Genomic DNA, 17,284 nt, shown 5'->3' with positions numbered 1-17,284 from the left:
TTGGGGAATACTACTACTGACCTTCTGAGAAAAGTACTTTGAGCTGTACTGATGGAGAGGGAAGTTCCCAGTACCAGCTCCCACGCCTGTTGTCTCCATCTCTGCGACAGGGTAGGCAGGGCTTGGGCAGCTCTAGCACCACAAGTAAAACCCATGCTGACCATAACTATTGTTAGCCTTATTTGCGAGCTAAAAAAGTAGTCCGGGCAATGCGAATTCTTTCTCTAGCAATTCTGATATCCCGTTTAAAAACAACTGGACTGCTAGCGAACGGCAGGGCCACGGCAGTAACGCCGACGACCCTACCTCGTTCCGCACTTGCTGGAGATCAATTAGGATGCAAAAAAAGTTTATTAAGGGCTCAAGCCCTTCAGAGCAGGGCAGAGAGAGAAATCCCCAGTGATTTTCGTGAAGCGCTAAACGAGTCGGAGCCCGAGTACGCCAAGCAGCTTGCGGGGCCTGGGGCCGTACTCCAAAGCGAGCCCCCCGCGGGGGAGCCGACCCCCCCGCCAGGCAGAGGCCGCCTCGCCGGGCTGCCCCCCGCGCAGCCGGCCGGGCCGCGACCCCCTCGGCCTCGGCAGGGCAGCCCCCCCCCGCAGGAACACCGGCGACGGGGCCCTTCCCCACACAGGCGCCCCAAGTCCCCTCCTCCCCCGGAGCCGCGCCCCGCTCCAGCGCCGGCTCCCGGGCACCGCTCGCCCTTCTGCCGCCGCAAACCCCCCCCCCCCCCCCCCCCCGCCCCTGCCGCCTCGCTCGGCCCTGGCGCTGCTTGAGGTGAGGCCGGGCAGCGCTGGCCCGGCTCCTCCGGCGGCCGGTGAGCCCTCCCCGGGCGGGAGGCACCTGCTCCCTGGCCGCGGGCAAGCGAGAGCGGCGCCCACAGGCGGGGGGGGCCGATCTCAGTGTACGCCGCCCCCCCCCCCGCCCCGCCTCAGCCTCGCTTGACTTTCGGGGTGCGTACCCCTTTAAATGCGCCTCCCCCACCGGCTCTCCGCGCGCGCCGCGCCCCTCCCCTCGAGTTGCGCAACCCCGCGGGGGGGGGTGGGGGGAGAGGATGAGGTAACGGCGGGGGGGGGGGGGCGGCGAGAGGGCCGCGCGACCCCGCCCTGCGCGGCGTCTTTAAGAGCCCGCCTCACGTGACCGCACCCCCCCCCCCCCCCGGCCACGGGCCCGCTGCCCTCCCCGCACCTGTTGGCGACGGGGGCGGGGCGAGCGAGGGGGCGGGACCGGGGGGAGCCCCGCCCACCTCCGCCGCGCGCTTACTGCGTGCCCCTCCGCGCCGCGCATGCGCGCGGAGCCGGACGGGCGATTCACGCAACTAAAATGGCGGCCGCGATGGATGTGGACACCCCTAGCGGCACCAACAGCGGCGCCGGCAAGAAGCGCTTCGAAGTCAAGAAAGTGAGGCCCGCCGGCGCGCTCCCCTCGCTGGCCCCAGAGGGAGGGGGGGCCGGGGCCGGCCTCGGCCTGCTGGCGGCGGGCGGGGCGGGCGGGCGTCTTCCCGCTCCCCTCACGGAGCCGGGTGCCCGGTTCCGCAACGGCGCGGTGGGAGGGGCGGGACGAGGCGGTGACTGCAGGGAGTTTTGGCGTGCGTCTAGGCCAATGGCTGAGGCGGGCCGCCGCACGTGGAGTGGAGGCTGGCCAATCGGCGTGCGCGGCTTGGCCTGGGCCGCGGGAGGCGGGAGGCCGGAGGGGGCTGCCCGTCAGCGGGCTCCGCCGCCCGCTCCCCCCGGGCGCTGCCGCCCAGCCGGGCCTCGGCTGCTCTGTGCCCTCCCCGGCCGGGCCGCGTTGTGCGGAGCCTCTGGGCAGCTCAGGGAGGGGAGTAGGCATGGAGTGTTGCCTCCTCCTCAGCCCCGGCCGCTCTGGCCCAGTCACCGGAGCTGCCCCATGTGCTCCGTAAGACGCTTTGCACACATTCGTGTGGCCGCTTTTTTATTCTTTTTTAAATCAAGCCATAACAACGTGTGCGTAGTCAGCAAGTAATCTCCTGCCGCCCTGGATTTGTTTGCATCCCCAAAACAGCCACAGTACCGCTCTAATGTCCAGTGTCACCAGTTTGTCAGCTGGATCCTGGTAATAGTCCAAGCCTGTTGCACAAGGGCGCAGAGGAAGCAGACAGGCTGTGTGGGCTTGCACGAAGGTAGAATTTGAGGAAAAATGTCCCCTGGACTGGATGTCGGCAACCATTACCAAACAGTGATTCCTGCTCGAAGGATGGTCTCCAGGTGTAGTTTGTGTGAAATGCAGCTGTCATCATTGGTGATGGAAACCCATATCTCTGTATAGGGCTGCAGGTCTACGCAGAAGGAGGTGTTTGGATGACATGATTGCTTGTTCTTTGGAAACAGGGACAGATATAATAGCACATGAGAGGAGCAGGAAGTGGCATCTTTTATGTGTCAGTGGCATTCCTCCTCCCCAGCAAGGTACCAAGGTGCATTTGTTGCCTGTGTGGCTCAGTACAGGTCTGTGAGTCGCAAGAGTAGTTTGTGTGGGGACAAGAGATTAAGTACCTGAGAGTGTGGGAGAGATAAGGGTGCTAGGAACTTTTATCCTAGCTGCCTTGAAGTGTGGATGAACTCCTTGAGAGATGAGTACCTCAGCCGGAAGGCTGGCTAGACTTGAAGTTAGAAGATGGGGAGAAAAAATGAAATCACTACCGGCCCATTTCCTGAAAGATCTAGTAGTATTGTGATGAGTTTTTATATTGGTACTAATGAAAAATTGAAGTGCTTATCAAAATTGATACTGCTTTTTGATACTTGGCAATCTGCAATGAAAACACTGAGATGTAAATGGAATAAAGTAGAGAAGATTTACTGTAGTACAATCAATACAATCATATACTGAAAAAATGGAAGGAAACAAAGTGTCTGGACTACTTAAGTAGTAAATGAAGATTATCCTGGCTACCAATATGCTGTTGGATTGCTATGAATATTGAAGGCAAGCCCACCTATTTCATGAATTTACAGAAGACCTGATTATGTTTTTTGTGGGGAGGAATAAAAAGGTACTATGCTTTTCTGCATAGCTTGTCTTAAAGTCCTCATTATAAATCAGTTTTCTAAAATTGTCATGGAAATTTGTAGCCAACCCTTCCCCTGAAGTAGCATGGGACAGAGATATTGCAGATTTTTGTTGTTTTTCTTTTATAAACAAAGTCTTTGAAAGGTTAATTTGGTAGTACTTTCAAATTTTTATATTCAGCCTTGCTGTAGGTTATTGCCTAGTAACCATTTGGCAGAGGAGATTGTTCAGGAGTCAGCAAAGGGTAGCATTAGAGATTATTTTAGTTCTTGGCCCCAACTGCTCTAGGGGGTGATTACTAGAAGAACTGCTGCAAATAATGGAAATTCCTCTTAACGAGATGGCGTCTGGATTGGCCTTTCTGCAAGGCACTTTCCTTTCCATCAGAATTGAGGCTGTGGCATGAGCTGCATCCTTGCCTCTGGATCTTGAATAGAAATGCAGATGTTTGCATTTGTTTCACAAAAAAGGGTACTGTGGGAGTTATCTTGTTGCTTCTGAAGCTGGAAGGAGACATTGGGTCTGGGAGGTATGTGAGAGGAATGTACCACTGCTTTCTAGTAAGCTTTTGAACTCGTGATAAAGAATTACTCTGGACTTCTAAGGTGGCAGTTTGGGGGTTTTTGTTTTGTTTTTTTTTTTAAATATCCCAGCTTTTCCATTTAAAAAATACATGGGATCTTGAAGAATAACAAGGATTTCTGTGTACTGTAAATTGAGTCAAAACTATGTTTTTCTTTTTTCCCCTCTCTCTAGTGGAATGCAGTAGCTCTGTGGGCATGGGACATTGTGGTTGATAACTGTGCCATTTGCAGAAACCATATTATGGATCTATGTAAGTAAATGGTGGGGAAGACAGTTGATGGTTTTGACTTGTACGTGATGCACAGCTGAAATTTCCCTTGCTGAGGGTATAATTCAGCAAATGCAGCTTTCAGTTAAGAACTAAGTCTTCACAGTGCAAATACTAAGCTCTGGTTTATGTAATGCTGAAGTTCTGTAATTATTTTCGTGACCTCTGTCACCATACTACTTTTCCCTCACCCTTTTCTTGTAAACAGTAGATTCACTTGGTGCCACATCTGCAGAGGAGATGATGTTGCTGAGTGTATTTGGAATGCAACAAAGAGGAAAAGGAGTAATAATAAAGAGGCAGGAGGAACGGAAATTATTCAGGGTCGACAGGTATTGCTCACAAATAGAGGTATTAGATTTTAGAGTTGGGGATGTTGCTATAGGTATCAACTTTTTTATGACACTCAGTAGGATGAAATCTTATAACGCTTTCTGTGTCTGGCCAGGAAAGGCTTGGACCAGTGACCACTTGACTCTTCATTCTACAAAAACTACCTTGCATAAGTTATAGTGTAGTGTGTATATATATATATAGTATATATATAGACACATATATATATATAGTTACTGTTATAGTATGAGGAATTTTATAGCCACCTGGAGAATTAATTGTTTGTTTACAAGGGAGAATAATCAAATGCTGAAATAAAAAAGTATTGCTAGTATTGGTTTGAGTTTTTGCTGTAAAATCTAGATGGTTCAATTAACACATATGCTTGCTATGTAGGAAAATAAAGTGGAATTAATGATCAAGTGTACAAATTTCTGTCACGAAACAGGTGTGCATACACAAAGTCACTGGTTTACCAATCCTTTATGGGACTGAATGAGTACAAAACCATTTCTTGCCCCCGTCCCCCCCAAACTGACAAAATATTGTTGGCACCATAACTGTCTATCTTGTCTGAGTCAGGAGGGACAGAAGACCTTTTAATATACCCCAGACAGAAATTTGCCAGTACTACTAAAATGTGGAACACCCATCAGAACAAGGGCAGGTACAGCTACAGTGTCTGGAAATGCGCTGTCATGATCCCATTGTGATAGTTTTGTTGCACTTTGGTTTTATGCAGTAGCCCTTGGAACTACTGGTAATGGTAACTTACTATCAATAAGCCTATATAAAAATAACACGTTTCAGAAAAACGAGACCTCAAGTTCATAGTAGCAACTAGCAAGAGATGCACCAGATTTTACATCATATTTAAATAATAATTACAAAACTACTTTCAGAATTTTTTTTTTTAATGAAGAGAAAACATACTGTAACACACAGGGCTGAAAATGGGTTAAGCAAGTTCATGTCTTTGCTTTGAGACAGATATGTTTGTATTTTGAGCCAGCTACTGCCTATCCATGCCTTGGTTTATTCTTGGTTATTAGAAATGGAATTATAGCACTAAGGAGAAGCAAGTGACGCTGGGAGTTATGAAATATGCCGAGGTCCTTTGATGTAAAGATTTCCTTTTTAAGTACCGCTAACCTGTACCATCTTGAAAAGTAGTTGAGGTGGACGCTGGACTACTACTTAGTCTCTCAGATTTATGATATAGTAGAGCGGAAAGCATGTCACTGACAGGGAAAGGGAATTTTAAAGATTCATCAGAACATAAGTTACATTTGTAGCATTTACAAATGTATTAAATAAATAGATAAAATCCTGTAATTCGAGATAATTATTCATGATAAGTGGGATATGTTGTAAGATAATGGCTGCTGGTGTGTTTCATTCTATTAATCAGCTGCAAAATTAATAGTGCCTTCTATGCGAGATCAAATACAGTTTCATATATTTGCTATTTTTTATAAATAGCAAATAGGACATATGAGGATGAAGGAGAGATGTGGAGGCACTGGAAAAAAAAATCCAGTAGTGAATTTTGTGTGTCAGTTCTTTTAAAAAAAAAAAAAAAAAATCCTACCGAAAAGGGGGTGGGGGTTGAATGTGTACAAGTAGATGAGGAAAAACAGTGAAGGAAGAGGGCATAGGCAACTTTTTTTTTCTTTTTTGAGTTTCTCAAGCATAACATGCTATTAATTTGGCTATGAGCAATGTGATAAAAAGCCTGGACTGGAAATGACAGACCAAAATTGACACTATACAGAGTAGAAGGGGTGTCTAAATTGGTGTTCTGAGGTTAATGTTGGCTCTGGATTTACTTACTTCCTTGTTACAGATCATTAATGTTGTTAAACAACACTTTTAATTATTTAATTTTCAAACATAAGATGTGAAGTGATGGGAAATTGAGGAAAATTAATAGAATGTGCAGGGAAGAACAACACAAGATTCCATTTGATAAAATGCAGGATACAAATGTTTCCCTCTCCTAGTGATGAAGAGAAACCTTGAAAGGGAAAACATTAGAAAAGTGATAAGTAATGCCAGCCAGGCTAGTGGAAGATTGTTAACATTATGAAGTCAGGCATCCAAAACCTAGGATATAACAATATTAAGGTGTCATGCATTTCTTCTCATGTGTGTACATTATGACTTGGTAATAATATGGTCAAAGGATTCCCCCCACCCTCAAGATGGTTTGTATTCAGGGTACAGAAGGAATGAGTAGATTTTCAGTGTTTTGTTTTCATTCTTCTCTGGAAACACCCAGGTCCTATTTAGATTTTACTTGAGCAGTGTTCTTGTTTTCTTCAAAGGCTTGCTCTCTGGCACTGTCATTGCAACATGGTAAGTTGGGGAGTGTTAACTAAACACTGTGTTTATTACAGTGGATTACCTTCTGGTCTAAAACATGGAATGTAAGATCGTAATAAGGTAACGGGTACAGTTTTGAACTGTGTAAAATGTGCCATCAAAATACTATCCCCTTTCTTTGATATGAGATGCAAAATACCGCATTTGATATTCCAGCTTCACAAAGGTAGATAGATCAGATAGAATCCAAAGAAGAATATCAGGATGCTTAACAGGTTGGATGATTTTGGATTTATGAGAAGAATAAAAAACGAGAACTAAGTATACATAGTTTGCTAAGTCATAAGTTAGAGTGGAAGATGATAGCTGTATACATACATTTTGAGAATGTGATATTAACAGGAAATACTGAGTGTCATACAAGGGGGTTATAAGTAGAAGGAATCATATGATGATATGATGGAGGGAACTTAGGGTAAGTATTTAGTAAAATCTGCAGATAATTCCTAAGAAACTGGAGAGAATTGCAAGGGGAAAATTCTGAAATTCCTCTGAAGTTTGGAAAACTAAATTGGAGAGCTCATTCTACCTTTTTGGGGTATAGAATAGAGTATTTCAGTTGGAAGTGACCTACAACAATCATCTAGTCCAACTGCCTGACCAATTCAGGGCTGACCAAAAGCTAAGGTGTGTTATTAAGAGCAAATGCCTCTTAAACACTGACAGGCTTGGGGCATCAACCACCTCGCTAGGAAACCTGTTCCAGTGTTGGACCACCCTCTCAGTAAAGAAATGCTTCCTAGTGTCCAGTCTAAACCTCCCCTGGCACAGCTTTGAACCATTCCCCTGTGTCCTATCACTGGATACCAGGGAGGAGAGATCAGCACCTCCATCTCCACTTCCCCGCCTCAGGAAGCTGTAGAGAGCAATGAGGTCGCCCCTCAGCCTCCTTTTCTCCAAACTAGACAAACCCAAAGTCCTTAGCCGCTCCTCATAGGACAAGTAACAAGTGTACTTCAAGTTTATTAGCCTGGTTATATGTTTTTTCTGTCTCTTTTTTCTGAGTGAGTACATGATGTGTTGTGTTAGCCAAGCTATGTGTATTTATTTCTCCTCTTCCCAGTAAGTCGATCCCTTCATGACATAATTTTAGAAGGCAACATGTAAAGAGAAAGGGGAACCCATACAGCAGTTACCCTTGCTCAAGCGGAAGCCGCTTTGAAGAGCTCTTATCATCAAATTTACCAGTGCATTGGGCTGTTAACTGTAGCTGCGAACAAAAGACATGTACTTTAATTCTGTTACCTGCCATTATGGCTACTTAAATCTTGGGCTACTTTTCATGTTACATAAATATACACAAGATTTCTGCAATAGAAAATATATAGGAAGAGGGATGGTTCTTAACAGATGCCAAGATTCAGAAGTTACCATTATATAATATGCATTTCTGTAACTCCCTGCGTTGAAACTCTTCCATTGCATCTTTCACAATTACTTACAGGTATTTCAGGTTTTAGCTGTATCTTTCTGCCCTCACCTCCAGACACTCTGTCAAAAGCAAGGCACAAGAAGAGCCGTTCAGTATTCCTCCAGTACCTGTTACTGTCTGACTCTGTATCGCTTCTTTTGGGTCAGCAGCCAGTAAATAGCTTCTTTTTCTTTGAAGAGCCAGAATCATCAGCTTTCCTTCTCTGACAGAGAATGTTCATTTGTTTTATTTCTTTGTTGATATATTGTCCTTTTTTGAAATGAGGCAACTAGGAGACCAAAAAGTGCTTCAGCTTTTGGGAGGCCCTTTTTTTGGTAGTCAAAGGCAGTAGTGCCAGCAGTAGTCTCCAGTCTGTTTGATGAGGGAGTTAAATCTGCGTGTCTTGTTAGAAGGGCCTTACATCACTACCAGAGAACTCCTCCTCAGCTATTTTTGCAAAAGTTCATCTGTCCTCTTAAGCTTTTGGGACTGTCATGTTTTAGACTGTACTTGCTGGTCAGCGAAAGTTTGAGTAAAACTAAAATGAATTTCAGTGCTGCTTTTCTTCCTTACCTAAACCACCTTTCTTCCCTCTCTCTCCCAGTCAAAATACAGAGTCCTTTGAAGCCTGAAAAAAAAAAAAAAAATTTGTATCGTGTTCCAAAGCTCACAGGTTAAGGCCACTTAGAGGTGGGGGGGAAGAAAAAAAGATGAAATGACATAAAAATGGGCTAGTGAACTCCAGATCTAATATGCCTAATATCCTGTTTCCAGCAGGGAAAGAGGAGAAGAAACAAGATTAGTATATTGTGTGCAGGAACATTTTCCTTGCTTTCAGCAGACACAGACTTCCTGAGTTAAAGTTTGCTTACCAGTGGACTTTTATTCCTTCAGATTAATTTCTTCTCCTTTTCCTACTACTCATCTTCTTACCATTTTCTGTAACTGCACAGACTCATGCCAGATATTTAAAACTTGATATAATATGCCCCATGGTACTCAACAAGACCATGAGTCTATACTGCAGTAACAGTAAAATTGTTGCAGCAATCCTGGATGTCAAATTTTAAACAAATGTCCAAAGTAATTGAAGTTCTTCAAGGTTCTTGAGCATCTTCAATTTTCTTAATCAGATTTAGTTTTATTGCTGTATGTATTCAGGGCTTAAGGAAAAATGGGCCTTTCTTTTATTTTGTTCATCTCCACTCCTGAGAGTGAAAAACAGAGAACGGGATGAATAGGACAAAGCAAATAAAGATGACATTTTCCAGCCAAACCTGTGGGGTTTGAAAGTTTTTGAATCTTTAATTGGTGAATCAAATTCCTTTTCCTCTGAGCATATTTGGGCACACAAAAAGTGAACAGCAAATTGGACATCTTTCAGACATTTTCTTTGCCAGGAAAAAATCTGCAAAACAAGCAAGCAGCAGTCCCGTGTATCAAGTTCTAAGCTGATCCTCTATCAGCATGTCTTTTTAAACCATTTGGGCTTGACTTTTAAAGAAAGCATTCTTTTGCAGGAAGTAAAATGTTGGTCTCATAGGTTTGTGCTGGTGTCTGTGGGGGAGTTGAAAATATCTTTTTTTTCTCCTGAAGTTTCTTCTTGAGCTGGAACAGAAGTAAATTTTTCTAGAATGGAGAACCAGGTTGCTGAATTTATTTTCTCAGTGGTGGTCTTCCTTCTTTTCTCTCTCTCATCTCCTTCATCCATGTTGTCTGACACAAAAAGTAAAACATAACCCACACCCATAAATAGTATTTAGCTGATTTGGGATCATCCTAGATACTCAGCTCTAAGGTGTAAAAAGTTCAAAAAATACATTTCAAACTGTATTTTCTGTTGTGTATTTTTGGGCTGTGCTTACCTGTCACAAGACTGTAGAACAGAGACCGTCAAACTCCAGTATTACATGAGCAGATTAATTTGTAAATATAACTGATAGTACAAAATGTCTGAAAAGACAGTGAATTTATATTTAGAGAAACCTGGCTAAGAAATTTAAGTAAACTTTCTTTCAGAGCTCTGCTACCACAATTGATCATCAAAAGACATCTATTAAAACACAAGAGAACAAATTAAGAATATTTATCCTTAAAATTTGGAAAACAGACACATGTTACTGGTGGATGAGCTATGTGCTCTTGCCCTCTGGAAATTTGGAATACTAAAAGTGTAGAGGAAGGAAGAAAGCAGGATGGAAATATATTTTGTTCTGATACTTTTGGGAAAACAGTACACATTGAACCAACAGCTCTTGACACTTCCTGATGTAATGAACGCAACAAAACAAAGAGCACTTCTCCCCCCACCCCGCCCTTGCTATTATGAAGAAATCTACCAGTTGGTGTTGCATGTACACCTTCTACTCCTGCATACATGTGTTTAATCTTTGTTTTCACAGGCATAGAATGTCAAGCAAACCAAGCATCAGCTACCTCTGAAGAGTGCACAGTTGCATGGGGCGTCTGCAATGTAAGAAAAACTGTTTTATTGTGGAGCTCATGTGTGGTGATGCTATCTCCTTTTTTCATGACTTGGGACAAAGCAAGTTCTATAAAATATTTCGGATAATCCACCAGAAAAAAGAACTTTGAAGAAAAGATAAGAAAGAGTGAAAGTTGGAGAGGTGTAACAGGGAAGACACAGAAGAGAAGGGGGGAAGCTAAGCCTTTACCCATATTTTTTGGAAGCTTAATAGATCTTTAATTTTGAGCATGATTTTCCTGATCAAGGTTCTGCCTAGGAGCTATGCCTTTTTTTCCTGATAATAGGATTACTTGGATGTCAGCATGCTTGATTTGTCTTTGTGCAGGCTGATTCAAGGAGTCAGTATGGGGTAACTAGGTGATTCTAGTTTATAATCTTGTCATGGTTTAACCCTAGCCAGCAACTAAGCACCACACAGCCGCTTGCTTACTCCCCCTGCCCTGGTGGGGTGGAGGAGAGAATTGGAAGAGTAAAAGTGAGAAAACTTGTGGGTTGAGATAAGAACAGTTTAATAATTGAAATAAAGTAAAATAGTAGTAGTAGTAATAATAATATACAGAGCAAGTGATGCACAATGCAATTGCTCACCACCCACTGACTGATGCCCAGCCAGTTCCCAAGCAGCAATCGCTGCCCCCTGGCCAAGTCCCCCCAGCTTCTATACTGAGCATGACATCGTATGGTATGGAACAGCCCTTTGGTCAGTTTGGGTCAACTGTCCTGGCTGTGCCCCCTCCCAGATTCTTGCTGGCAGAGCAGGAGAAGCTGAAAAGTCCTTGACTAGTGTAAGCCCTACTTAGCAACAACTATAACGTCAGTGTGTTATCAACATTATTCTCATACTAAATCCAAAACACTGCACTATGCCATCTACAAGGAAGAAAATTAACTCTATCCCAGCTGAAACCAGGAAAAATCTCCAGCTTTTCAGTTTGTTGCCATATGCACTCCTTCGTACATGGTCCCAATAGCATGTGAACTCAAACTTGCGTACCTCTTAGCTAGCCTGGGCCTGAGTTGGAAGATAAAATTTTCCGTAATGGAATAACTACCTGTTCCTCAGTCCCATCCTCACTATGCTGTGCAATGAAGTTACAGCGTGATAATGCTGGATCAGGATTATAAATGTTGTAGTTCTGTTTGTAGAGGCCAGGAGCAACTTTTTTAACCATGTCACAATATTCTAGTGTCAAAATTATGTTTTTCTGTGCAAGAGTTACCACAGGTGGAACCTTATTTTTAAGTAGCTATATGGGGTATGGAAAAGGGTGTCCTTATGAAATACATAATAGAGATTTTTTTTCTTTCTAATTTTGCAAGTTCCTTTTTATTCAGGCTTTGGTTTGTCCAGAAGGCTGGCATAAAGCTTCAGCATGTATACATACATATCATCCCTGCTACTCACTGTGAAATCCTCTTTCTTGTCTTTCTGATTATGCTGCTTATCAGCATCTGCTCTGCCAATTTTAGCAGCTGCTAAACTCCGCGTTCTCTCCTTCATCAGAAGGCAGTTGCTTGCCACTGCATGCACTGTGGAACAAGCTCTCTGCTGCCATTTCACTAATGTTCCCTTCCTCTCTGAAAATGTGGATCAGTTCCTTGGTGTTTACCAGTGAACTGGCTGATTAGTCCTCCCCACTTCTGTCTGCACACACTTGCTAGTCTCTTCTCGCCGTGATGCTTTCAATGGTAGTTTTCTCATTGAGATACATCCATGTGTTCTGAAATGATGTGATCTGAACTTTCTCTTCCAGCATGCTTTCCACTTCCACTGCATCTCTCGCTGGCTCAAAACTCGCCAAGTATGTCCGCTGGACAACAGGGAATGGGAGTTCCAAAAGTAGGTATCCTGCACAGATTTCAAGATGAAAGATCCAATTGTCCTTCTGTTAATAGAAATTATCAGTGTCAGATATGTGGGTCCTCTCATTTGTGGGCCTGAGGGCATAGTTGCTGTTGGGAAAGGCTTTTTCTCCACCTTGCTGTATAGGGACCTTTCCTTACTCACCTGGTGCTAAAAGAGCTCTGAAGGAAGCCCAAATATCTGTGGGGTAAGTGGGAGTTGTTAAAAAGTAGTGATTTTCATTGACATTCTCTCCAAAGAATGGAGAGCAGAAGAGAAATGGAATTCACTCAAAGTGGAGTCTCGGGTGAATACTATACTGCCGCATAAGCAATTTGGGTTTAGAAAATGACCTGAATTTAGCTGCTTGTGTTCCAAAGCATTTCTGCTGAGGTGCCAGATGTCTTATTGGGTCCCTCTGTATCCTGGCGATTTATTTCATAACTCTAATAGGCTCAGAGATTAATACAGCTGATTTCCTAGCATCTGGAAATCAAATATCCATGTAGACATTGCTACAGCCTTGGCCCACTTACTCATAATTTCTGTATTCTTTGTTTTGTTTTGTGTTTTTCAGAGGTCTGTTGTTAGAATAATAATAGATGTATGGATGGGTTTTTGAGGGGTAATTGTGTTTTGAGAGGTAATTGTACATTGAGAATAGTTAGGAAGTTTTCCTGTCACTTGCTTCATTCTGCACCATTTATCCATTAATCTTTTCTTAACTGTGGATTTTCCCTCTCCCCATCCCCTTTAAAGAACATACATACATACATACATACATATTAATTCTAACTGGAGTCCAGATTAAAACAAAGCAAAACAGATATTATAACTGTTCAGGATTGTCTCTGGCATCTGGTTCACAATCAGTTGTGCAAATCATCATTGACATGACAACTTGAGTACCATAGTTTTGATATTAAGATGTTTTAATGAACACTTAATGAAAACTGAGCCCATGTTGCCTGGCTAGTGACTTAATATTGCATGGGCAGCATGATGAGAAACGGAGTCGTGGATGAGTATCTTCTTGTGGGTTCTCAGTAATACGTCTGGGGCTATGACAGGCTTTGGCCTTGTTTTCATGCAGGGTATATTTGAAGTGGGATTCGGGGCAAAAGATGATGATACTGAGGGTTTCTTGTATATGGTACTGTGGATTGGCTTGGTCTCTCTTCTAACTAGTATCTGGATAGACTTTTGGGGGAAGTGAAATGTGGAGAACTTCCTAAGGTTTCCATACCATAGCATTTCATCTTCATCTGGTTTACATGTCCTAGAATGAGAATAAATCTTCCCAAATCAGCACTAGTATGAAACACGATTTTTTTAAAAAGCATTAACATGTTATATATATTTGCAGGTATGGACACTAGAGAGATGGTGACCACGCTTCTTGTTATGTCGTCAGCCTCAGTTGTTCGTGTCACTATGGATTTGTTTTAGCAACTTGAAAAATCAGTAATGTATACGATTCTTCTTTAATCTTAATTTCTCCCTATTGTATACCATTGAATAAAGTCTTGCTGGAGCTTCCCATCAAAGTTTTTTGTCTTGTGTTCAGGAGTCAGTGAATGAGGGAGGAGAACTATCTAAAGACTGGGGACTTAAGCTAGGCAACTCTTAAGCTGGGCAGCTCTTCTTGTTGTTATGCCCAGTTTTTGACTGTGGGTTTGGTCTTACTCCCACACAACTGAGAACTGCACCTCTGGGTCACTGAGGTCAGCGTTATGCTCAGTCATGTAGTGCAATGGGTGCAGGACTTGGCCTGGCTAAGTGTAATTTATGCAAATAGCATTTCATGTGGACATGCTTTCTTGCAGCCGAGTTGAAATGATGATCTATGCAATTAGGGGTTGTGTCATTATTAGAAACTACTCTCTCTTGCTTCTGCTCTTGAGTTTGGCTAGACCAGCTCCCCTACAGAGGAAAACTTCACTGACTGTTCCCAGTTCCATCTGCTTAGCTTGGGGGACATTAACTGAATGTTAGTTTTTATCAGTGCTTATAAGGCACTTTCACGTGTCAGGTGAAAGTAAACTCAGGAAATTCATGTGCTAGATTGGCTGGAAAGCTAAAAATAAGCAGTGTATGAACAAACTAATTCTTGATTGGCTTTTTGCTGGTATTTTCCCAGTGCAAGCCAAGCTGTAGTTCTTAGTGGCCAAAAACTGTTACTCTGAAAACTGAATAATGGGGGTTTTTTTTGTATTTCCTGTGCCAAATAGCCTGGTATCCTCCTCACTGCATCACATTTTGGCCCCTGTATGTTGACAGCCTCAGCAGATGCTGGGAACTCAAACAAGGTCAAAGAAATCCTACTGCAAGAGGCCATGTCCCTTCATGTCAGCAGCGGTAGATGCAATTAATTTCTTTCACTGGTTGTTCATGATGCCACCTTTCGATCAACATTTTTTTGCTAGTTATTGAAGGTGTGAAACTTGATAGCTGATGTTAAACATTAGTGTACTATAGTGATAGGGAATAAAGACGGTCATTGACAGAACCAAAACTTGCAGGTTTTTCAGTAATTGCTGGGGCTTTCTTTAATCTGCAGCAAGCAAATGTCAGGATTATTTTATCAGCTGGTGTCAGTGTTCTGAAATGATACGGTTCACTGTTTTCCACCCTGAAGAAGAAAAAAGGAACAACTAGAATCCGTAGAGTTTATAACTGGACAGTTTATTTGCCAGGTTTAGGTGGTAGAAAGCTCATCCTGAATTTGCAAGGTGGTTTTGAAGATGGGGGCAGGAAAGGAACAGAAGAGTCAGGGAGGGAAAGGTGATCTTCTCAACAGTGGTCAAAGCATTCATCCAGGCAGTGGGATAGCCAGGTTAAATGCCATTCCCTGGGATCTGAACTCCCATTTGAATGCCCTGTCCAGCTGAGTAAAATGTCAGATGTCCCTGTTTATGATAGTCCATTTTGTGTACAGTGTTTGATTTTTCAGGACCTGGAAACCAGATGCTCACTGATCAGGGAATTTATTTCTTTGAGAGCTTTGTTTTGGGTCCAGCTACGTCATTCTGGTTTGTGTGCCTTCAGTCTGTGCGTATTGCCCTGAGCGTATGTTTTTGGCTGGGGACAGACACATCAGTGCAGGCATTTCCCTCTCCTTCATGGCTTCATGTGCCTTTGCTTGAGGCTGTGCCTGCAAGAAGACAGTTTCTTTTTGTATTTTTTATTGCTTGTTTTTTAATGGATGCCTCCAAATGGCAGCTACAGGCAGTCTCCCCCCACACCCTTTGAACCTCTGTTCTGGTGCAGCGCATAAAGTTGTAACTGTTAAATTTGATTTCAGATTTTATTTCAAATGGGAAAATAAGGACTGTGAAGCAGCAAATGCTTACAAACCTGGGAAAGAAAATCCTTTTTCAGCTGCTGCCCATTGAAGTGGCCCTGCTGCTCTTCCCCTACTGCGAAGGCCCCGAGCTCTGTGATGACCCCCGGCAGCTCCAGCACGGGGCTGCTGGCAGCCCCTGTTTTTGTAGTGCACATTAAGGGTTGTGTTTGGGGGGAGAAAGAAAAGCTTCAGCAGCACAGGCAGCATCAAGGGAAGGTAAGAGGCATCTATTTCACCCAAAGGCACAGAGCCCCGTTTCCCCAGGACATGGTTGCTCATTCAGGCTGGCATCGCTCTGTCCTGACTTTCACAGTTTGGCCTCCATCTCCACTGGACGTGGTGGGAGGAGGAAAGCCCATTCCTTCCCACTGCCTTTTTTCTTTTTTCCTGAAGCAACAATAATTTTTGACTACAGCTTCCCCTTCTTGCAAAATACAGACAGTTTTGGGGTAGAAGGAGGAGTTGGACTCATTTCTAAGCATCCCGGGGGAAGGTAGGTGTGTAGGGGAAACGATGACCCTGTGAGTGCCTTTGCCTGTCCTATAAATGGAGGATGCGTCTGAGCTGTGGACCCAAAAATACAATCAGGATATGATGGTTAAAACTGCAGAGAGTAGCGTATCCTGCAGCTGCCCAGCTTGAAGAAAAACAAATCACTGGTAGACCTGCTGCGGAGCAGAAGGCAATTTTGACATTTCTGATGCTTTCCACAAGTTTGTCAGCTGAGGCGAGCTGCATTGCTGAGCAGGCCCTGGAGGACAGCGCTCCGGGCAGGCCAAAATGACCAGACAGCAGCTTCCTTCTCTTCCTTTTGGAAAGGAGGCAATGAGCTCCAGGTGCTGCGCAGCATCGGCTGTGCCTCATGCGCCAAATCCCTTGCTGCACTTGCATTAAAATGCCAGAATCGGGGCAATGTGACGCCAAGACTGCATGCTGAGGGGGACGGACAGCAACCAAACTGAGTGGCGGTTTGAGGGGGAAACTCAGGGTGTCAAGTTTCCCCCTCAAAATCATCTTACAGGTCATACATTAAAATAATGGCAGGCCATCAGGAGTCTGCTGGTTGAAAGGTGTCTGTTGTCTGAGAGGAGCGGTTGAAGCTTCAACCAATTTGCCAGGCTTGTGGCAACACACCATGGAGTGAACTTCGTGGTTGTGTCCTCCTGCCTCAGTCAGATGGGGAAGGAGTATCTGCAGAGATACAGATGTTTGGGTTGGGATGAGGAAGATTTGCAGCTGCTTTGGGTGGCCCCGTGCCCATACCCCTCATGGGGGAGCCCTGGGAGCTGCTCCTACCACTGTGCAGTCAGGCACGATGGTGAAACCCAACTCACACATGCGAAAATACACCTTCAGGAGGGGAGGCAGGAGTAGCCATCTGCATCTGTGCGTACAGGCAAGCAAAGATGCCAGCATCCATCAGTCCTCTCCCACTAGTTCCTTGTGAAGAAGCTAATGGCATCCTGAAGTATTCTGGGACCCCAAAAGACTCGGCAAAGCTGATGTGAAGATGACCCAAGCAGCACTGGTGTCGTGTGAGCCAGTGCAGGCAGAGCTGAGCTTCTAGAAGGGGAGCACCCACAGCAGGGAAATCTGCA

At 44.3% G+C, this 17,284-nt stretch overlaps 1 protein-coding gene across 1 annotated transcript; it reads left to right on the top strand.

The window, feature by feature from the left end:
• Positions 1-1,311: 1,311 nt before the first annotated feature.
• On the top strand, positions 1,312-13,869 carry LOC104035477 (E3 ubiquitin-protein ligase RBX1). The gene is made up of 5 exons (XM_075724061.1): positions 1,312-1,398; positions 3,784-3,862; positions 10,412-10,482; positions 12,252-12,337; positions 13,707-13,869. The coding sequence occupies exons 1-5, from the start codon at positions 1,321-1,323 to the stop codon at positions 13,717-13,719; spliced, it is 327 nt and encodes a 108-aa protein (XP_075580176.1). The 5' UTR covers positions 1,312-1,320; the 3' UTR covers positions 13,720-13,869.
• Positions 13,870-17,284: the final 3,415 nt, after the last annotated feature.

Source organism: Pelecanus crispus, chromosome 1 (genome assembly GCF_030463565.1).
Source record: "Pelecanus crispus isolate bPelCri1 chromosome 1, bPelCri1.pri, whole genome shotgun sequence".
NCBI classification, from domain to species: domain Eukaryota; kingdom Metazoa; phylum Chordata; class Aves; order Pelecaniformes; family Pelecanidae; genus Pelecanus; species Pelecanus crispus.
Note: the sequence above shows the minus strand (reverse complement) of the source record. Positions and strands in the feature narration are given on the sequence as shown.